General features: G+C 46.9%; 1 protein-coding gene across 1 annotated transcript in view; it reads right to left on the reverse strand.

The window, feature by feature from the left end:
- Window positions 1-23,175, reverse strand: part of vwa8 (von Willebrand factor A domain containing 8) — a 387,545-nt gene that overhangs the window by 111,749 nt on the left and 252,621 nt on the right. Inside the window, exons 28-29 of the mRNA XM_067992504.1 lie at window positions 15,984-16,122; window positions 13,669-13,868 (exon numbers count right to left, since the gene is read on the reverse strand). Coding sequence (XP_067848605.1) covers window positions 13,669-13,868; window positions 15,984-16,122 — 339 coding nt within the window. The remainder of the gene's footprint in view (window positions 1-13,668; window positions 13,869-15,983; window positions 16,123-23,175) is intronic.

Raw genomic sequence — 23,175 nt, forward strand, 5'->3', positions numbered from 1 at the left:
CCTGAAGGCGGCGGAACAGGTAGATAAGGTGGTAAAGAAGGCATATGGGATACTTGCCTTTATTAGCCGAGGCATAGAATATAAGAGCAAGGAGGTTATGATGGAGCTGTATAAAACACTGGTTAGGCCACAGCTGGAGTACTGTGTGCAGTTCTGGTCGCCACACTACAGGAAGGATGTGATCGCTTTGGAGAGGGTGCAGAGGAGATTCACCAGGATGTTACCAGGGCTGGAGCGCTTCAGCTATGAAGAGAGACTGGGAAGATTGGGTTTGTTTTCCTTGGAGCAGAGGAGGCTGAGGGGGGACATGATTGAGGTGTACAAAATTATGAGGGGCACAGATAGGATGGATACTAAGGAGCTTTTTCCCTTCGTTGAGGGTTCTATAACAAGGGGGCATAGATTCAAGGTAAAAGGCGGGAGGTTTAGAGGGGATTTGAGAAAGAACTTTTTCACCCAGAGGGTGGTTGGAGTCTGGAACTCACTGCCTGAAAGGGTTGTGGAGGCAGGAACCCTCACAACATTCAAGAAGCATTTGGATGAGCACTTGAAATGCCATAGCATACAAGGCTACGGACCAAATGCTGGAATATGGGATTAGAGTAGACAGGGCTGATGGCCGGCGCGGACACGATGGGCCGAAGGGCCTCTATCCGTGCTGTATAACTCTATGACTCTCAGGTAGTGAGTTCATCGTTAAGAGGTTCCAGGAGGAGGGGACTGCTGCACTGACAACCCTGCCCTCTGCTGGTGGAGGACCATAACTGCTAGGCTACTGTACCCCGTATTCCAGACTGGGGCCAGTAAGTGAACAGTGGTGATGAACCCACAATGTCGTCGTACACACACACATATGTGCCAGAATCTGACTGTGCCAAATGGCACAAAGTGGAAGAATTTCTGGACATTCCTCCGGAAAGCCCCTAATATTATATTAATGAAGCTTGCGCCCTGGAGCAGTGCTCTCCCCGACTCTGACGCAGATCTGGTGCGGGGGTGAAATGCTCCTTTCAGCTCATATTGCACTGTGCCTCTGCAGGTGAGCGCAGTTTCGGGCCCTGACGTACAATGACAAAACCCCAGCTATGGTTTTGCATTTACACTGAATTACATAGAATTTGCAGCACAGAAAGAGGCCAATCGGCCCAACTGGTCTGTGCCGGTGTTTATGCTCCACACGAGCCTCCTCCCACCTTGCTTCGTCTAACTCCATCAACATATCCTTCCAGTGATTTTATGAAATCAAAAGGGTAAAATTACTGAAGAATTCAATGAGACAGTCTAACAACAGAATGTGTTAAATATTCCCCACACTCCCAAACTATGTAGTACATCCATGGGATCATCGAGGACTTGTCACCATTGACTGCACTTTAACACAAGGCTCTTCAAATTCCCATCCTACAAACTCTGGGACAAGGCTGCTGAGAAGGATTAAAGATCAGAACTGAAGTACAGTCCAATCCAGTTGCTTAATAACCAAACTCATCTTCAGTCACAGCAGTGCGGGGTAAAGATTACAAAATGGTCTTTCAAGTCGGTGTCATCAAAAAAAAAGCTTTAATGGAAAGCTCTGTGTCACAGAGTCTCCCGAGTACAGCAGGATTATTTCTCCAGCAAAATGCAGTGAGTGGAGGAAAGTTACATAATCCAAATTACGTGCGTAAAATCAATCCCAGCTACTGACAGCAGTGCGGTCTCCTGGTGTGATTGACGGGGGAATCAACCAATCACCTCCATTATGGCAGGGACTTGTGGTGTCACTATATGCAGCTTTTCATATCGTAGCCTTGATTTTGGGAGACTGAGCTGAAGGCACAGCTCTCCCACCTATTACTTTGCAACGTGCAGCCCACCCAGCGCTGACTGGCTGTAACAGTTTGAAGGTACATGTGGCGTATGTGTGTGTGTGTACGACGACATCGTGGGTTCATCACCACCGTTCACTTACTGGCCCCAGTCTGGAATACGGAGTACGGTAGCCTAGCGGTTATGGTCCTCCACCAGCAACTCAGGCATCCTGCCGAATCCCCCACCATCAACATCCTGGGGGTCACCACTGACTAGAAACTTAACTAGACCAGCCACATAAATACTGTGACTACAAGAGCAGGTCAGAGGCTGGGTATTCTGCGGCGAGTGACTCACCTCCTGACTCCCCAAAGCCTTTCCACCATCAAGGCACAAGTCAGGAGTGTGATGGAATACTCTCCACTTGCCTGGATGAGTGCAGCTCCAACAACACTCAAGAAGCTCGACACCATCCAGGACAAGGCGGCTCGCTGGATTGGCACCCCACCCACCACCCTAAACATTCACTCCCTTCACCACCGGTGCACCATGGCTGCAGTGTGCACCATCCACAGGATGCACTGCAGCAACTCGCCAAGGTTTCTTCAACAGCACCTCCCAAACCCGCGACCTCTTCCACCTCGAAGGACAAGGGCAGCAGGTACATGGGAACAACACCAGCTGCACATTCCCCTCCAAGTCACACACCATCCCGACTTGGAAATATATCGCTGTTCCTTCATCGTCGCTAGGTCAAAATCCTGGAACTCCCTACCTAACAGCACTGTGGGAGAACCTTCATCATACGGACTGCAGTGGTTCAAGAAGGCGGCTCACTATCACCTTCTCAAGGGCAATTAGGGATGGGCAATAAATGCTGGCCTTGCCAGCGACACCCACATCCCATGGACAAATTAAAAAAAAATTGTGACAGGTTGTGGAATTGAATTCAGTAAGAAGCCAGTAATTTGTGGGCTGGCACCAGAAAATGACCGTGAAAGCTTTCATTTTGTTGATAAAACCCAACTGGTTCACCAGTGTCCGACATGGAAGGGAACCTGCCACCCACTACCTGATCTGCCTACATGCGACTCCAGTCCCACTCTATGTGGCTGACTCGATGCCCTCAGAGCACCGAGGGATGGTAACACTGCCTTACCAATGTTGTCCACATCCCAAGAACAAATTTAAATAAAAGGTATCGTCCTAGGCCTGGCCTTAAAACATCCAGTTGGTTTATTCTGATAGGGTCACTGGCTTCACGACACATGCCCTTGTGGGATTCGACAGTCGATGACCAATGGAAATGCAAGCTTCAACTTTGCTGTCCTTAGCTTGCAAGCTTTCAGGTAGACTTGGAAAAGGGAAGCATTGCAAGGTTCCTGTTAATGTTTGTACTTGACTAGGAGAGAAAAAGGCCTTGAATGCCTTAGAATCCTGCGCTTATATTTACATTTTTCTCTTTGCAGCACACACTGTCAAATTTCCAGTTCCTGCATGAAGAGGCAGCGGCCGATTATAGACTCAGTGGGTGTGGCTGGTGGGGGCGGGAGGAGGCGACCTGCACTCGGCTGAGTCGAAGGGTGCTGAAACCTGCCTGAGCTCTGGGGTTCAGAAGGTCCCCTCCTTGCAGCACACTGTCCAAATCTGGTCACTGTAGTACGAGAAGGACATCCACCCTTGGAGGGGGTGCAGCAAAGAGCAATGAAAGGGCTGAGATTCCGCTCCAGACCCTAGCACGTGTCATGTTGCCAGCAGGGGGGGGGGGGGAAATTCCCTGGGTTTCCCCCCGTCCCCTCACTTAAATGTGACACCACTCCTGGGGATGCAGAGGTTGGGATTTCCTGGCACAAACTCTTGATGTAGCACCTGCCCTTCCTGTTGGTTCGCAAAGTTCGAAACTGGTGTTTTTCTGCTGTGTCTTTGTGCTGAGATAAGGTAGCAGACAGTTAATGGCCAGAGGGCAGGAAGGACAGACTGTGTCAGGTTGAAGTGCTTTGAACAGTTGGTTCCAGCAGTAAAGCTGAAATCAAACCGAAGAGGACAAATAAACATCCGATTCCAAGAAAATAAGCGATGGCGTAAACCCAGCAAACCAAAAATAGAAACAGGACGAACCCTCATCAAAAACTTAGTCGGGTCAATTTTACAGCTGTTTCTGAAGGCTTGCGCCTGCAGGAGCTTCTTTGCTCCTACTTTTAAAGGCACACAGCACTCAGAGCATCAAAGGCACAACTTATTGGAATTCCTCTTGGAATTCATCTTACAGAGGGCTCCGGGGGATCATCTTACAGAGGGCTCCGGGGGGTCATCTGACAGAGGGCTCCGGGGGGTCATCTGACAGAGGGCTCCGGGGGGTCATCTGACAGAGGGCTCCGGGGGGTCATCTGACAGAGGGCTCCGGGGGGTCATCTGACAGAGGGCTCGGGGGGGTCATCTGACAGAGGGCTCGGGGGCGTCATCTTACAGAGGGCTCCGGGGGGGGTCATCTTACAGAGGGCTCCGGGGGGGGGGGGGGTCATCTTACAGAGGGCTCCGGGGGGTCATCTTACAGAGGGCTCGGGGGGTGATCTTACAGAGGACACAGGGGTGATCTTACAGAAGGCTCAGGGTGATCTTACAGAAGGATTCAGGATCCTAAAGGATATGGACAAGATAACCATCAATACATTTAACATAGCCATCGATTCTACAAAAGGACAGAGCCTCAAACTCAGTAGAGAGTAAAAAGACAGTTTCGATTCAACTACTTTACACAGAGGATGGTGATTGTATGGAATGGGCTGTAGAGGGAGGTGGTGTATCAACAAATGCAAGAGTGAAAGATTTGATCGAAGGGTATGAGCAGTATTGTGGAATATGATGTGATAGTTCCTGGACACTGGGACTGGCCAGCTGGACAGTGGTCTTTTGTCAGTACTGCATATTCCTGTGTTCCTATATTATGATGCAGGAAGGAATGTTGAAGGAATGGTGAAAATGAGGGGAGGACATTTCATGCAAGGAATGAAAGACTGACGAACAGTTTGAATAGAAGGCGAATCCTTTCTCTCCAGAGGGAAATACAGCACATCTACTCCGTCTGTTTGCTTGGTGTTAGCTTTTTTTATTCGTTCATTGGATGTGGGCGTCGCTGGCGAGGCCGGCATTTATTGCCCATCCCAAATTGCCCTTGAGAAGGTGGTGGTGAGCCGCCTTCTTGAACCGCTGCAGTCCGTGTGGTGACGGTTCTCCCACAGTGCTGTTAGGAAGGGAGTTCCAGGATTTTGACCCAGCGACGATGAAGGAACGGCGATATATTTCCAAGTCGGGAAGGTGTGTGACTTGGAGGGGAATGTGCAGCTGGTGTTGTTCCCATGTACCTGCTGCTCTTGTCCTTCTAGGTGGTAGAGGTCGCGGGTTTGGGAGGTGCTGTTGAAGAAGCCTTGGCAAGTTGCTGTGGATGGTACACACTGCAGCCACTGTGCACCGGTGGTGAAGGGAGTGAATGTTTAGGGAGGTGGATGGGGTGCCAATCAAGCAGGCTTCTTTGTCCTGGATGGTGTCGATCTTCTTGAGTGTTGTTGGAGCTGCACTCATCCAGGCAAGTGGAGAGTATTCCATCACACTCCTGACTTGTGCCTTGTAGATGGTGGAAAGGCTTTGGGGAGTCAGGAGGTGAGTCACTCACCGCAGAATACCCAGCCTCTGACCTGCTCTTGTAGCCACAGTATTTATATAGCTGGTCCAGTCAAGTTTCTGGTCAATGGTGACCCCCAGGATGTTGATGGTGGGGGATTCGGCAATGGTAATGCCGTTGAATGTCAAAGGGAGGTAGTTAGACTCTCTTGTTGGAGATGGTCATTGCCTGGCACTTGTCTGGCGCGAATGTTACTTGCCACTTATCAGCCCAAGCCTGGATGTTGTCCAGGTCTTGCTGCATGCGGGCTCGGACTGCTTCATTATCTGAGGGGTTGCGAATGGAACTGAACACTGTGCAATCATCAGCGAACATCCCCATTTTTGACCTTATGATGGAGGGAAGGTCATTGATGAAGCAGCTGAAGATGGTTGGGCCTAGGACACTGCCCTGAGGAACTCCTGCAGCAATGGCCTGAGGCTGAGATGATTGGCCTCCAACAACCACTACCATCTTCCTTTGTGCTAGGTATGACTCCAGCCACTGGAGAGTTTTCCCCCGATTCCCACTGACTTCAATTGTACTAGGGCTCCTTGGTGCCACACTCGGTCAAATGCTGCCTTGATGTCAAGGGCAGTCACTCTCACCTCACCTCTGGAATTCAGCTCTTTTGTCCATGTTTGGACCAAGGCTGTAATGAGGTCTGGAGCCGAGTGGTCATGGCGGAACCCAAACTGAGCATCGGTGAGCAGGTTGTTGGTGAGTAAGTGCCACTTGATAGCACTGTCGACGACACCTTCCATCACTTTGCTGATGATTGAGAGCAGACTGATGGGGTGGTAATTGGCCGGATTGGATTTGTCCTGCATTTTGTGGACAGGACATACCTGGGCAATTTTCCACATTGTCGTGTAGATGTCAGTGTTGTAGCTGTACTGGAACAGTTTGGCTAGAGGCGCGGCTAGTTCTGGAGCACAAGTCTTCAGCACTACAGCTGGGATGTTGTCGGGGCCCATTGACTTTGCTGTATCCAGTGCACTCAGCCGTTTCTTGATATCACGTGGGGTGAATCGAATTGGCTGAAGACTGGCTTCTGTGATGGTGGGGATATCTGGAGGAGGCCGAGATGGATCATCCACTCGGCACTTCTGGCTGAAGATGGTTGCAAACGCTTCAGCCTTGTCTTTTGCACTCACGTGCTGGACTCTGCCATCATTGAGAATGGGGATGTTTGCAGAGCCTCCTCCTCCCGTTAGTTGTTTAATTGTCCACCACCATTCACGACTGGATGTGGCAGGACTGCAGAGCTTTGATCTGATCCATTGGTTGTGGAATCGCTTAGCTCTGTCCACAGCATGTTGCTTCCGCTGTTTAGCATGCATGTAGTCCAGAGTTGTAGCTTCACCAGGTTGGCACCTCATTTTTAGGTACGCCTGGTGCTGCTCCTGGCATGCTCTTTTACACTCCTCATTGAACTAGGGTTGATCCCCTGGCTTGTTGGTAATGGTAGAGTGAGGAACATGCCGGGCCATGAGGTTACAGATTGTGCTGGAATACAATTCTGCTGCTGCTGATGGCCCACAGTGCCTCATGGATGCCCAGTTTTGAGCTGCTAGATCTGTTCTGAATCTATCCCATTTAGCACGGTGGTAGTGCCACACAACACGTTGGATGGTGTCCTCAGTGCGAAGACGGGATTTCGTCTCCACGAGGACTGTGCGGTGATCACTCCTATCAATACTGTCATGGACAGATGCATTTGCGACAGGTGGATTGGTGAGGACGAGGTCGAGTAAGTTTTTCCCTCGTGTTGGTTCGCTCACCACCTGCCGCAGGCCCAGTCTGGCAGCTATGTCCTTCAGGACTCGGCCAGCTCGGGTCAGTAGTGCTGCTACCGAGCCACTCTTGGTGATGGACATTGAAGTTGTGAGTCTCTCTGACTAGGGCGTGAAGGGTACAATTTAAGTTTCTGCCCATGATCACTGTGCCTTTCAAGAGCAGGAAAATGAGAGGAAAGTTACAACGAACAATGTGACGGAACCCTCACTGGGCTTGGAGACGTTCAGCAGTTATCAGTTCTTCCACTGTTCAGTACAGAAGGAGGCCATTCTTCCCATTGTGCCTGTGCTGGCTCTCTGAAAAGCTATCCAATTAGTTCCACTCTCCTGCTCTTTCCCCATAGCCCTGCAAATGTCTCCTTTTCAAGTATACATCCTTTTGAAAGTTACGATTGAATCTGCTTCCATCACCCTTTCAGGCCGTGCATTCTAGATCACAACAACTCGCTGCTTAAAAAAATTCTCATCTCCCCTGTGGCTTTTTTGCCAATTACCTTAAATCTGTGTCCTCTGGTTACTGACCCTCCTGCCAGTGGAAACAGTTTCTCCCCGTCTACTCTATCAAAACCCTCATAATTCTGAACTCCTCTATTAAATCTCTCCTTAACCTTCTCTGTTCTCAGGAGAACAACCCCAGCTTCTCCAGTCTCTCCACCTAACTGAAGTCCCTCATCCCTGATATTCTGGCAAATCTCCTCTGCACCCTCTCCAAGGCCTTGACATCCTTCCTAAAGTGCACTGCTCAGAATTGGACACAATACTCCAACTGACGCCTGACCAGTGATTTATAAGGATTTAGCATAACTTCCTTGCTTTTGTCTATGCCTCTATTTGTAAAGCCACGGCACCCGTATACTTTTTTTTAAAACAGCTTTATCAACCTGTCCTGCCACCTTCAAAGATTTGCATACGTGATCTCCCGGGTCTCTCTGTTCCCGCACCCCCTTTAAAATTTTACCGTTTTGTTTATATTGCCTCTCCTCGTTTTTCCTTCCAAAATGCATCACCACCACCTTTTGTTACTATGAAGAGCCCTTGTATATCAGTCTGACCATCATCCACTCTTCAATAGGAATGGGCAGTATTTGGCCCACCCAATCTTTTGCCAGCTTGACATGCTCTGAGCCCGTCAGCTGGCTCCCTTATGGGAATGCCAGTGTCATTTGATTGGATAGTTGAGTAACTTGACAAATATAGGAAGGGAACTCTGAGGTTGGGTGGATATACTGCTGATGTAGCAACCTTGCTGTGCCCAGCTAAAATGGTGGGATCCCTGTTAATCCCGCCTACATTGGGGTACACCAGAGGGGCTGTTGCCCACTTACTCCCAATCCCACAGAAGTCGACTGCCCCCTGGGGGGGCATTCCTTACTGTGGGTAAGTTGGGAAGTACGTTACTGTGTTCCTGAACATGTGCCACCATGTGTAATTCCACAGGACTGTACTTTGCACCATGTGGCTTCAATACTCTCCATTTGGGACACAGCTGTCAGGTTTCTTCAGGAGGCTGAGCCCAGTATCTTGAAAATTCTGTTGGTGGGAATTCAAGATAGAAATTACAAGTGTATACTGCCCCTAACGGCTTTACTTTCATAGAATCATAGAATCTTACAGCACAGAAGGCGGCCGTTCGGCCCGTCGTGCCTGTGCCAGCTCTCTGAAAGAGCTATCCAATTAGCCCCACTCCCCTGCTTTTTCCCCATAACCCTGCAAATTAGTCCTCTTCAAGTACATGTCCAATTGCCGTTGGAATTTCCTCCCTAAACCTCTCCGTCTCCCTACCTTTCTCACTTTTAAGAAGCTCCTTAAAACCTACCTCTTTGACAAAGCTTTTGGTCACCTGCCCTAATATCTCCTTATGTGGCTCAGTGTCAAATTTTTGTTTGATAATCGCTCCTGTGAAGCACCTTGGAACGTTTTACTACGTTAAAGGCGCTATATAAATGAAAGTTCTTCTTGTTGTCTAAGTGCAACAAATAATTAACTATGTTTTACTGGTTTAGGTTTTTGGCTGCTGGGACATACTTTGCTTCACATCCCTCCCAATCCGCCAATTTAAAAATATGTTTATACTTACAGCGCCACTGAGTCACAGCGCTAGAAATTTAGATAAGACCTTGGTCAGACTACTAACGGACACTGCTCATAGAGATTTCACTGAGGTAGTGTAATGGTTATGTTACTGGTCTAGTGATCCAGAGATCGTGAGTTCAAATCATACCATGGCAGTTTGAGAACCCAACTGGTTCATTAATGCCCTTTAGGGAAGGAAACCTGCCATCCTTACTCGGTCTGGCCTATATGTGACTCCAGTCCCACCCCCAAAGTAGTTGACTAATAACTGTCCTCTGAAGTGGCCTAGCAAGCCACTCAGTTGCATCAAACCGCTATCTGCAACAGTTCAAGAAGGCGGCTCTCCACAACCTTCTCAGAGCAACTCGGGATGGGCAATAAATACCGGCCTTGCCAGTGACGCCCACATCCCGAGAATGAATGAAAGAAAAGATCCAGGGACTGGGTGCAGTCGGAAAGAATAAATTATGCAAATAAAACCAGAAGAGCAAAACTCTATTGGAAGGTCTGTATCCTCATACAAGCACTGTCGACAACATGTATTGAAGTGTAATGGCATTAAATCACGACTGTGATAATGGGTCAAATTTGTCTCCTTTACAAATCAGTATTAAACTTCACCCATTTCCGCTTGTGAGTCACCTGTCAATCACCTTGGTCTCCTCCAATCAGATCCAAGCCTTGCACATTCTGTGATTAAGCCGCTTCTGGCAGTCTCCTTGCTTAACAATTCTCAAGCAGTTAACGAGAACAGCTCGGATGGTGAGGGAATCAGATTATTGCTTGCAACGGTCACGGGCCCCAGTTTTCAGACCGTGATCTTACCGCCCATCTTAGTGAACACACCAGTGCAGTTTGAAGTGGGGGATTCGTGAGCACACCAGTGCAGTTTGAAGTGGGGGATTAGTGAGCACACCAGTGCATTTGGAAGGGGGGATTAGTGAGCACACCAGTGCAGTTTGAAGGGGGAATTAGTGAGCACACCAGTGCAGTTTTGAAGGGGGGAATAGTAAGCACACCAGTGCAGTTTGAAGAGGGGGGAAATAAGTGAGCACACCAGTGCAGTTTGAAGGGGGGATTAGTGAGCACACCAGTGCAGTTTGAAGGGGGGATTAGTGAGCACACCAGTGCAGTTTGAAAGGGGAATTAGTGAGCACACCAGTGCCGTTTGAAGGGGGGATCACTGAGCACAGCAGTGCAGTTTGAAAGGGGAATTAGTGAGCAAACCAGTGCAGTTTGAAGGGGGGGATGAGATTAGTGAGCACACCAGTGCAGTTTGAAGGGGGGATTAGTGAGCACACCAATGCAGTGTGAAGCGGAGATTAGTGAGCACAGCAGGGGAGTTTAAAGGGGGGATTAGTGAGCACACCAGTGTAATTTGAAGGGGGGATCAGTGAGCGCAGCAGTGCAGTCTAAGAGAGGATTAATGAGCACACAAGTGCAGTTTGAAGGGGGGAGGAGATTAGTGAGCACACCATTGCAGTTTAAAGGGGGATTAGTGAGCACACCACTGCAGTTTGATGGGGGATTAGTGAGCACACCACTGCAGTTTGATGGGGGATTAGTGAGCACACCACTGCGGTTTGATGGGGGATTAGTGAGCACACCACTGCGGTTTGATGGGGGATTAGTGAGCACACCACTGCAGTTTGATGGGGGATTAGTGAGCACACCACTGCAGTTTGATGGGGGATTAGTGAGCACACCACTGCAGTTTGAAGGGAAGGTTAGTGAGCACAGCAGTGCAGTTTGGAGGGGAGATTAGTGAGCACACTAGTGCAGTTTGGAGGGGAGATTAGTGAGCACACTAGTGCAGTTTGGAGGGGAGATTAGTCAGCAGATCAGTGCAGTTTGAAGGGAACTCCCATGGCTCGAGCTCCAAATCTCTGAAGATGAGGAGATAGAGACAATTTGACACAGCAGGGAGGGAGAGCAGCTTTTGGTGCGAGAGTTTCAGAGGGTAGTCACACCGATGAGAGTTAGAGAGCAGGTGGTGGAGGAGCAAAGATGGGTGACTATCTGAGTGGCGGGATTGGAGGGAGGGGGAGAGGGAGAGGGGAGAGGGGAGAGGGAGGGGGGAGAGGGGAGAGGGGAGAGGGAGGGGGGAGAGGGGAGAGGGGAGAGGGAGGGGGGAGAGGGGAGGGGAAGAGGGAGTGGGAGAGGGAGAGGGGAGGGGGGAGAGGGGAGGGGGGAGAGGGGAGAGGGAGGGGGGAGAGGGAGGGGGGAGGGGGGAGGGGGGAGAGGGAGGAGGGAGAGGGGAGAGGGGAGAGGGAGGGGTGAAGAGATTAGCAGCACAGCTAGAAATGCAATGGTGATCGAAGAGTCAATAGTTTTACAGTTCAGACCAAGTGTCCTGGATAAAGAAAGCTAAGAGGGAGTACGAGAAAAGGTTTTCAAAAAAATATATCAAAAGGAACTGTAAGGTATTTTAGAAATAGATCAGCAAGAAGAGAATTGTTAAAAGCAAGATGGGACCTCACCCAAGAGGATTGTCAATTTGTGGAGGATGATTAAAAAATGGCAGAGGTATTTAATAAGTAATTAGCGAAGGTGAATCCTGAAGTGGTTGAAAGCGAGATGAGTGATATTATGATGAATAAATAGAAAATTTTAGATCAGTTAGTTCAGTCAAAAGAAGACAAAGCACCATGGCCTGATGGGATACATTCTAGGGTCCTAAGGGAATTTGCAGAGGCCCTAGAAACTATATTTTAGGGCTCGATTGAATGTGGATGTGAGCCGGAGGACTGGAGAGTGGCCAATGTAGTACCCATTTTTAAATAGAGCTAATCTGACCAGTTAGTTTAACATCTGCGCCAGGGAAAATTTTGGCGTCTTCAATTAAGGATGAAATTACCACTTATCTAGAAAGAGAGAAAATAGTAAGAAGGAGCCGGCGCAGATTTCAAAAGGGACAGTCGTGCTTGACAAACCTTTCAGAATTCTTTGAGGAGGTTAACAGACGTGGTAGATAGGGAAAATGCAGTGGATGTGGTGTATTTGATTTCAGGAAAACCTTTGACAAGGTACCACACGGGAGATTACTAAAGAAGATTAAGGGGTATGGAATTGGGGGGGGGGGGGGGGGGGAGGATAGCGAACTGGATTAAAAATTAGTTAGAAGGGTGAAAACAGAGAGTAGGAGTTAAGGTCAGTTTTTCAGAGTGGTTGGAAGTGGGTAGTGATGTCCCTCAGGATTCAGTTCTGCTCCCTCTTCTGTTCACCGTGTACATCAATAAACTGGAGATAGGCCTGGAGGGAGTGGGGTCAAAATTTGCAGATGGTATTAAAATAGGAGGTATAGTTAATTCTTCAAAAGATCAAAGGAAACTGCAAAGGGATAATGATAAGATGGGAAAGTGGGCTGAAAAGTGGCAGATCGAATTCAATGTCAATGTCAATATGAGGTGATGCATTTTGGTAAAAAAATAACAGCAGTAATTATACTCTGAATGGAAGTAGGCTCAGTGCTGTGGAAGAGCAGAGGGATTTGAGGGAAAAGGTTCACAGAATATTAAAGGCAGCAGCCTCAGGATGATATTAGATGTAAAAAAAACTAATAGAATTCTAGGTTTTATCTCAAGAGGTATAGAATATAAAAGCCAAGAAGTAATGATGAGCCTATATAAAACCTTAAAAACACGGCTAAAGTACTGCATGCAGTGTTGGGCTCCACGCTATAGGAAGGATATGGAGGCTTTAGAGAGGATATAATGCAGATTCACTGGGATGCTGCCTGACACGAGGAAATACAAAATCAAAGAAAGACTTGAAAAATGGGGTCCTTTTTCATTGATCAACACAGATTAGAGCAATATAATAAAACTTTTAACATTATGAAAGGATGGAACAGAGTAGATAGAAGCAGACTGCTTCCAGTCATCGAGGGGTCAGGAACGAGGGGCCAGAGATTTAGAACAAAGAGCAGGAGAAACTTCTTCACGTGGAGAGCTGTGAGGCTGTGGAATTCAACTTCCAGGGTTAGTGGTTGAGGCAGAAACTATGTCAACATTCGTGATTAGATTGGATTGGATAGGTGGATGAAGGAAAATGGGGTAACTGTGATTAGGGCTATTTGCTCTTGCGGAGGGTAAACGCTGGGCTGGACTGGTTGGGCCAAATGTTTCTCTGTTGTAGCTTCTATGTATTTTTAAATTCACACAATGGGGATTACTGAGCACACCAGCACAGTTTGAAGGTTGACACACGTAACAAGAAGATTTCCTCACCAGTTTAGGCGGTGAACTCTTTTCACTCTGCTTTATTATCACACCACTGGGATAGCAAAGACCACAATTACCATATCAGAGCAATGGGCTGTTAAAGTTGCCCAAGAACTTCAAATACCTGCTCCTCGTGAAGCACGACTTGGTCATGTAGCATCTGGCTCAAAGGAGCAACTTTCACGAACGGCTGCCAGACCCCGCCAGCATTCCGAGGGAAGATGTCATACAAATCCACGCAGTGTATGGTATTGCCGGGCATGCTCACGGAGTAGAGAGAGACTGGATTGCACGTAGCCACGTAAACCGTGTCTTTGGCTTCACCTGCGTGAGAGCAATGGTTGTATCAGTTGACATGATCGGCAAAGGCCCAGGCAGGCAGACCCCAAATTCATCAATCTTAGCAGCTGCAAGCTTTGTTTTTTTGCTGCACGTTTAATGTACCCTGACTCCCTTCTTTCCATCGCTGGAATTAAGGGGACGGATTTCAAACTCCGACTTGTCCTGCCTCCTTTCGCCCCTCCCCGCCTCTAAATCACAGATGGGGTTGTGAGCCTGTCTCTACTCTCTTTGTACTTTTCACTGGCCTGGGCCACAGCACAGCTGGATGGATACCCTCTCCCCAGCCCCATTTATAAAGCAGCCCAGCTGGAGCAGTGACTGTGCTGCTCCACATGAAATTTATTAATTGAATTATCTATTTCACATTTAGTAGATAGTTAGTGACAGGATCCCAGTATTAGTGAATCGACCGTTACCAGATTAAAGCAGAACATTCATCAACTACATGCAAAGTTAACTTGGCATCAACTATGGCTCAGTTGGTAACAACCTCACCGCTGAGTCAGAAGGTCGTGGGTTCAATTCCCACTCCAGAGACTTGAGCACGAAATTCTAGGCTGACACCCCTGTGCAGTACTGAGTGAGTGCTGCAAAGTCGGAGGTGCCATCTTTTGGATGAGACGTTAAACCGAGGTCCTGTCTGCCCTCTCAGATGGACGTAAAAGATCCCACAGCCAGTATTTCGAAGAACAGCAGGGGGGTTCTCCCCTGTGTCCAGGCCAATATTTATCCCTCCATCAACACTACTAATAAACAGATTATCAGGTTATTATTTTATTGCTGTTTGTGGGTTCTTGCTGTGCGCAAATTGACTGCCGCGTTTCCTACAACAGTGACTACACATCAAAAGTACTTCATTGGCTGTAAAGCGCTTTGGAACGTCCTGGGGCCGTGAAAGGCATGATGTAAATTCAAGTCTTTCTTTCTTTAATGCTTCTCTTTGTTTTATTCTTGGGTTCCACTGCTGACATTAACCGGCAGATTGAAACATTCAATGACCTCCCAGCTGTGCTGTGTCACTATTTGTGCCAGATAGATGACAAAAGTCGATGGCGAAGAAATGGAGGAAATCTCCTCCGCCTCTCCAAATAGACTTCGATTCTCAACTCTTAAAAGCTTTCCTGAATTAATTCCACCCGAACACAGGCTGAGGTCCTGTCCCGATGAGGGCTGGATTCAACGGGTCGGAGAAAAATGGGCCACTTAGAGTAGGGGCAAGGAAGGATTTTGGGAACGTCAAGAGGCTGCTTGGTTCTTTGGCACTGATCTCAGTCCCACCAACTCACCTTGTGTGGGTCAGCCGTGGCTCAGTGGTAACACTCTCACCTCTTGAGTCAGAAGGTTGAGGGTTCAACCCCCACTTCAGAGACTTGAGCACATAATCCAGGCTGACACTCCCGTGCAGTACTGAGGGAGTGCTGCTTTGTCGGAGGTGATGTCTTTCGGATGAGATGTTAAACCGAGGCCCCGTCTGCCCTCTCAGGTGGATGTAAAAGACCCCATGGCACTATTTTGAAGACGCGCAGAGGAGTTCTCCCCGGTGTCCTGGACAATATTTATCTCTCAATCAACATCATTAAAACAGATTATCAGGTCATTATCACATTGCTGTTTGTGGGATCTGCCGCGTTTTCCTACACTACAACAGCGACTACACTTCAAAAATACTTCATTTGGGACATCTTGAGGTCGTGAAAGGTGCTATATAAATGCAAGTTCTTCCTTTCTAACCATCTCCCCCAAACCCTTCTCTCTTTAGAAACACTCCAGCTGCCGTGTGAATCTATTTGCTCCAATGGCATTTCCTGCTAACCGACTCCACAAGTCTCAGACTCTTTGTGCAACCAAGTTCCGCTTGACATCCCTTCTTACTCCTAATTTGTTAATTATAATGCGCGTCCGCTGGGAACAATCTGCCTGCTTCAACTGTGTCAATCCCTTCAATCTTGGATTTTGATGCAAAGATAAAGCACTTGCAATCTCCGAATTCACAAAGAAATCTGAAAACCAGCGACAAGAGTAATCCTGGATCAGGGCTGGCTCGGAGAACCCGGTCTTCCCCTGACGAGGAAATGCCTGTGGCTGAAAGGGCGTTACCTTTGGCTGTAGCAACGTCACAAACTATATTAACTTCATTCAGGGGAATTCTCCAGTGGGCTTGTTCCTCCGTGAAGATGAGCCCCCTCGACTCATGCCGTTCTAGGGGATATCCCTGAACCTTCAGGTACATGGGACCCTAGTAAAAACAGAAAAATGGTTACATCCCATTCAGAGCTAAATGCAACGCTTGCAATTTGTCTTTACATCCATTAAAACATCAAATAGATGTCCTCTCCTTTATGAGCACATTAAAAATACCAACTGCAACTGGTTGATTGATAAGTTACTTCTATACCTGACACAATTCAAGGTTTCAAAACACAGCTGGCGAAGAGAAAGAAAGCAGAGAATAGTGGTGAACGATTATTTAGGAGGGAAGTATACAGTGATGTCGCCCAGGGGTCAGTATTAGGACCACTGCTCTTTTTGATATATACTAATGACCTGGACTTGGGTATAGGGGCATAATTTAAAAGTATGCAGATGTCACAAAGCTTGGAAATGTAGCAAACAATGAGGAGAATAGTCGCAAACTTCAGGAGGTCATAGACAAACAGGTGAAATGGACAGACACATGGCAGTTGAAATTTAACGCAGAGAAGTGTGAAGTGATGCATTTTGGAAGGATGAATGAGGAGAGGCAATATAAACTAAATGGTACAATTTTAAAGGGGGTGCAGGAACAGAGAGACTAGGGGGTTCACATACACAAATCTTAGAAGGTGGCAGGACAAGTATACACGGCCGTTAAAAAAGCATACGGGATCCTTGGCTTTATAACTAGAGGCATAAGAGTTCAAAAGCAAGGAAGTTATGCTAAACCTTTATAAAACACTAGTTAGGCCTCAGCTGGAGTATTGTGTCCAATTCTGGGCACCACACTTTAGGAAGGTTTCAAGAGCATGGAGAGGGTGCAGAGGAGATTTACCAGAAAGGTACCAGGGATGAGGGAATTCAGTTATGTGGAAAGACTGCAGAAGCTGGGATTGTTCTCCTTAGAGCAGAGAAGGTTAAGGGGAGACTAATAGAGGGGTTCAAAATTGTGAGGGGTTTTGATAGAGTAGACAGGGAGAAACTGTATCCACTGGCAGGAGGTTCAGTAACCGGAGGACACAAATTTAAGATAATTGGGAAGAAAGCCAGAGAGGAGATGAGGAGAATTTTTTTTAACGGAGCAAGTTATGATGATCTGCCTGAAAGGGTGGTAGAAGCAGATTCAATAGTAACTTTCAAAAGGAAATTGGATAAATAATTGAAAAGGGGAAATTTGCAGAGCTGTGGGGAAAGAGTAGGGAAGTGGGACTAATTGGATAGCTCTTCCAAAGAGTCGGCATAGGCACGATGGGCCGAATGGCCTCCTTCTGCGCTTTACGCTTCGATGAACTGAGGCTTTATTAATAAGCTAAATGTTTATTATTTTGCCTGAAACAAAGAAACTGCCTTTAATTAAAGGGGATAAGTTGCAGTCGCTTTTTGATTTTGATGTACACTCACAAAACATGAAGACAACTATGGGCTGAGTTTATGAATGTCTCACTTGGGCCTATTGGGGCAGTGCGCCAGCCATCTCCTGACATTTGTGGTCGGTGGGTGAGGATAATAGTGTGCATTTGCAAAAGTGGCCCTTTAAATCTGGACCAGAATCTGGTTCCAAACACTGAATTTGAACAGAATGGATCCTGAATTATACTTCAACATATTCTTGAAGGTGATGCCAATATGGCTTTATCATCAATTTATCAAGGCAGGAATTCAAAACCAGTAGTCATCAGAAAATCTATAATACAGTCTGCATGTGAAAAACACAATTTAAATGTACAACATCATTCTTGTTGACAATCATAAAATGGTGACATTGGCAGTTTGAAGAAGTTATTAACACAATTTATAACCAGGCTGAGGGGGAGGTATCAAGTTTAATTCTAATTTTCAATGTTGTCGGTTGCCAACAGAAAAGAGATTATGGTTATAGTTATGAAGGGATGCTCAAAAAATTGGGCTTTTTTTCACTGGAGCAGAGAGTGCTGTCCAAATCATAGAATCATAGAAATCATAGAAAATTTACGGCACAGAAGGAGGCCAGTCAGCCCATCCTGTCCACGCCAGCTGAGAAACGAGCCACCCAGCCTAATCCCACTTTCCAGCATTTGGTTGGTAGCCCTCCAGGTCACGGCTCTTCAGGTGCACATCCAGGTACTTTTTAAATGAGTTGAGGGTTTCTGCCTCTACCACCGTCTCAGGCAGTGAGTTCCAGACCCCCAACACCCTCTGGGTGAAAACATTTTTCCTCGTTTCTGCTCTAATCCTTCTACCAATCACTTTAAATCTATGCCCCTGGTTATTGACCCCTCCGCTAAGGGAAATAGGTCCTTCCTATCCACTCTATCTAGGCCCCTCATAATTTTGTACACCTCAATCAAATCGCCCCACAGCCTCCTCTGTTCCAAGGAAAACAACCCCAGCCTATCCAATCTATCATCATAGCTAAAATTCTCCAGTCCTGGCAACATCCTCATAAATCTCCTCTGCACCCTCTAATTAAATCCTTCCTGTATTGTGGTGACCAGAACTATGCGCAGTATTCAAGCTGTGGTGTAACTAGTGTTTTATCCAGTTCCAGCATAACATCCTTGATCTTATATTCTATGCCTCGGCTAATAAAGGAAAGCATTCCATATGCCTTCTTAACTACCTTATCTACCTGTCCTGCTACCTTCAGGGATCTGTCAACATGCACTCCAAGGTCCCTCACTTCCTCTACACCTTTCAGTATCCTCCCATTTATTGTGTACTCCCTTGCCTTGTTTGCTCTCCCCAAATGCATTACCTCACACTTCTCCGGATTGAACTCCATTTGCCACTTTTCTGCCCATCTGACCAGTCCATTGATATCTTCCTGCAGTCTACAGCTTTCCTCCTCACTATCAACCACACGGTCTATCTTTGTGTCACCCGCAAATTTCTTAAGCATGCCCCCTACGTTTAGGTCCAAATCATTAATGTATACCACAAAAAGCAAAGGACCTAGTACCGAGCCCTGCGACACCTCGCTGGAAACAGCCTTCCAGTCGCAAAAACACCCGTCGACCATTACCCTTTGCTTCCTGCCACTGAGCCAATTTTGGATCCCATGGGCCTTTACTTTTTTGACCAATCTGCCATGTGGGTAATAGGGGTCTTCAAAGGAAAGAAGGAAGAACGAACTTGCATTTATATAGCACCTTTCACGAACTCAAAGCGCTTTACAGCCAACTACTTTTGAAATGTAGTCACTGTTGTACTGCAGAAAACACGGCAGCCAATTTGCGCACAGTAAGCTCCCAGAAATAGCAAAGTGATAATGACCAGATCATTTGATTTAGTAATGTTGGTTGAGGGATAAATGTTGGCCAGGAAACTGAGGAGAACTCCCCTTCTCTTCTTCGAATAGTGGCGTCAGATTTTTATGTCCACATGAGAGGGCAGACGGGTGCCTGATTTAACGTCTCATCCAAAAGACGTCACCTCCGACAGTGCAGAGCTCCCTCAGTACTGCACTGGGAGTGTCAGCCTGGATTATATGCTCAAGTCTCTGTAGTGGGACTTGAATCAACGACCTTCCGACTCAGAGGCGAGAGTGCTACCCACTGAGCCACGGCTGACACCTAAAATTATGAAAGGATGTTACATTGGACTTTTGCAAGACACTAGTGAGGCCACAGTTGGACTATTGTGTGCAGTTCTGGGCACTCCATTATAGGAAAAATATTGGAGCCATGGAAAGGGGACAGTAAAGACTTGGCAAAAGGAATGCGCGATTACAGTAATGAAAAAAGGCTTGACAAACTTTTTCACTGGAACAGAGAATGTTAAAGAGATTTTCAAAACACTGGACGATTTTTAGAGAGTAAGTAGTGAAAGATTGTTTCCGCTGGTTGGTGAATCAGTGATGAGGGGGCATAGACTGCAGATCATCACCAGAAGAGTAAAGGGGGAAGTTAGAGGAAATGTTTTCACACAGAGGGTTATTAGCACATGCTTGACCGCAGGGAGCTATTGAGGCAGAGACTAGAATATCATTGAAAAGATGACTGGATAAATATTTCAAAAGGAAGAATGTAGAAGAATAGGGGGAAAGGGCCAGGAAAGGGGATTAAGTGTGGACAAAGTGGATTCCTTTCCTTACTCCACCTGTGAAATCAGCGTTCCCCAGAGGCAGTGAGGAGGAAAAAGGGGCAGAGATCCGTAATGGCAGGTCTCTGCTCCCAATCAGTCACATCCAGATTTACTGGGGTGTACCCCATGAGCAGTACTGGGCCAGCACCTGAACATAGGAACAGGAGGAGCCCATTCAGCCCCTCGAGCCTGTTCCACCATTCAATTAGATCATGGCTGATCTGTATCTTAACTCCATTTGCCAGCTGGGTTCCATATTCATTAATACCCTTACCTAACAAAAATCTATCAATCTCAGTTTTAAAATTTTCAATTGACCCCCAGCCTCAACAGCTTTTTGGGGGACAGAGCTCCAGATTCCCACTCCCCTTTGTGTGAAGAAGTGCTTCCTGACATCACCCCTGAACAGCCTAGCTCTAATTTTAAGATTATGCCCCCTTTTCTGGACTCCCCCACCAGAGGAAATCGTTTTTCTTTATTTACCCTATCAAATCCTTTAATCATCTTAAACGCCTCAATTAAATCACCCCTTAATCTGAAGTAGATGCAGGCCTAGTGTTAGCATTTTGATGAGGCGGGACGCGGCATTGCTCCCAGGATGGTCTTCGAGCCGCTGCTCTCCAGGTCCTGACGTGGGGCATCAGGTGATCTCCGGGAGACCTCTCTGATCAGCAGCGGCTTCTCCAGTCTCCTCCCCGGTTTTCAGGAGCTCAATCCAGCTAAGAGGTGAACCTGTACCAGGAGTGTGGCCAAATGGCAGGATCATGCTTCCTCACAGGTGTAGCCCATAGGAGGAAATCAATCCCAATGGCTCCAGGTCAAGAGCTAGTACAGGCTCATGTCTGATAGACTGAAAGGCCTCCTTCTGTACTGTAATTTCTATGATTCTATGTGTAGAGAAACAAACTTCCAAGAAAAAAAAGGAACTCACTTAAATTTAGAAGTAGCAGGTTGCTGTGGTCCTCAGAACAGTAACTTATTCAAATACCACACAAAATGCCATAATATCAATGTAACTTACCCAAAGATCATTGCTGAAAAATGTTCACACTTAAGTGGGACCCACACTCACAGGGGCTTCCTGTTAGTAATGGTACATTAAAAATCGTACACAAAAATCTTGGGATATTTAAAAAAAATAAAGGGAAAATAAAGACTAAATAACTGAAAATATTGTTACCCCTAACATGTATTTAGCAACTGAAAATCTAGCACATTTGTATTAGAGAATGGCAGGACAGTTGATGTGGCGCAATATCAAGTGTGCACCCATCAGTATTGATTTGCGGGGTAATTTTCCTTTTTTGGATGGCAGACCGCGTAGGCTGCAGAATGGGCGTGCTATTCTCTATGTCCGATATTCCAACACGTGTTCCTGGCATCCACTGTCCAGTGCCGGGAATGTAAAACTGGAAAATATATCCTTTGAAGTTCCTTTGCAGTTTAGCTTCCTTCCTTCTCCATTTTTTCCCCACTGCCTTAGTTAGCTATTTATTCATTCTCTTGTTTTTCTAAACACTTTTCATTGCCTCATTGAGATTACCTCCATACATCATCTACTAGTTTTACCTCTTCTAAACTTGCCAAAAAGACCATTTGGTGGCAGGGCCATTACCTCTCTTCCTCTGCTCTCTACCTTTTGTTTAGTTTCACTTGAAAGGCTTGTTTACATTCCATCGTCTGGTTCTGAGCAAGCGCCATCTTCTGCCTTTTCCCTGCATATATGCTGAGCATTGCCAACATTTGTATTATAACTTTGACTGCCGTGGATATGGTGGAGCTGTTTATTAGCCGTTTAAAGAAGCATTTATGGGGCGGGGTAGGGCATTAACGGGCTCACATTCATGGGAAACTTAAAATCCCGCTACAAGCTCTGTCCCAACGCACTGTATTCAAGTCAACGTTACTGGATTGTAAAATATCTCTGGTTCAGGGCTGCCATATCAATTCACTTTCTTGGAGGGTCAAAACTGGGTCAGAAAAGGCTAAGAGGAGATTGAACAGAGGTTTTTTAAAAAACGATTAAGGGTTTTGAGAGCTAGAATAGGGAAAGTCTATTTCCTCTGGTTGGGGGCTCAGTGATGGGAGCTCGTTAATTTAAAATGATCAGAATAAGGAGAGAATTTTTTTTTTACACAGCGGGTTGTTGGAGCATAGAATACTTTGCTACAGGGGAGTGGCTGAAGCTGAGGCCATTGCATCTTATAAGGGATTACTGGATAAACATTTGGAGCAGGGGAACATACTATGGGGAAAGAGTGGGACAGTGGGATCAGTTTTGGATTGATATAGGGCTATGGGGAGCGAGTAGGGCAGTGGGATTAGTTTGGGATTGACACAGGGCTATGGGGAGAGAGTGGGGCAGTGAGATTAATTTTGGATTGATACAGGGCTATGGGGAGAGAGTGGAGCAGTGGGATTAGTTTGCGATTGATACAGGGCTATGAGAGTGAGTGAGGCAGTTAAATTAGTTTTGGATTGATACAGGGCTATGGGGAGAGAGTGGGGCAGTGGGATTAGTTTGGGATTGATACCGGGCTATGGGGAGAGAGTGGGACAATGGGATTAGTTTGGGATTGATACAGGGCTATGGTGAGAGAGTGGGGCAGTTAGATTAGTTTTGGATTGATACAGGGCTATGGGGAGACGGTGGGACAGTTAGATTAGTTTGGGATTGATACAAGGCTATGGGGAGAGAGTGGAGCAGTGGGATTAGTTTGGGATTGATACAGGGCTATGGGGAGAGAGTGGAGCAGTGGGATTAGTTTGGGATTGATACAGGGCTATGGGGAGAGAGCGTGGGGCAGTGGGATTAGTTTTGGATTGCTTTTGCAAAGAGTCGGTACAGACAACATAGTTAAAAGGCCTCCTTCTGTACCATGAGCTTCATTGGTTGTATGGTATCTTGTACACCTTTACAGGGTTCCCTTCTGTGATGATTCTTTTCAACACAAAAGGACCCTTAATTGTCAACTGATTCCCTTTATGATCAGGAGGATTAGTCTCTTGTTGCCCTCTGCAACCCCTTTTCACT

This window comes from Heptranchias perlo, chromosome 11 (assembly GCF_035084215.1).
Source record: "Heptranchias perlo isolate sHepPer1 chromosome 11, sHepPer1.hap1, whole genome shotgun sequence".
NCBI classification, from domain to species: Eukaryota; Metazoa; Chordata; class Chondrichthyes; order Hexanchiformes; family Hexanchidae; genus Heptranchias; species Heptranchias perlo.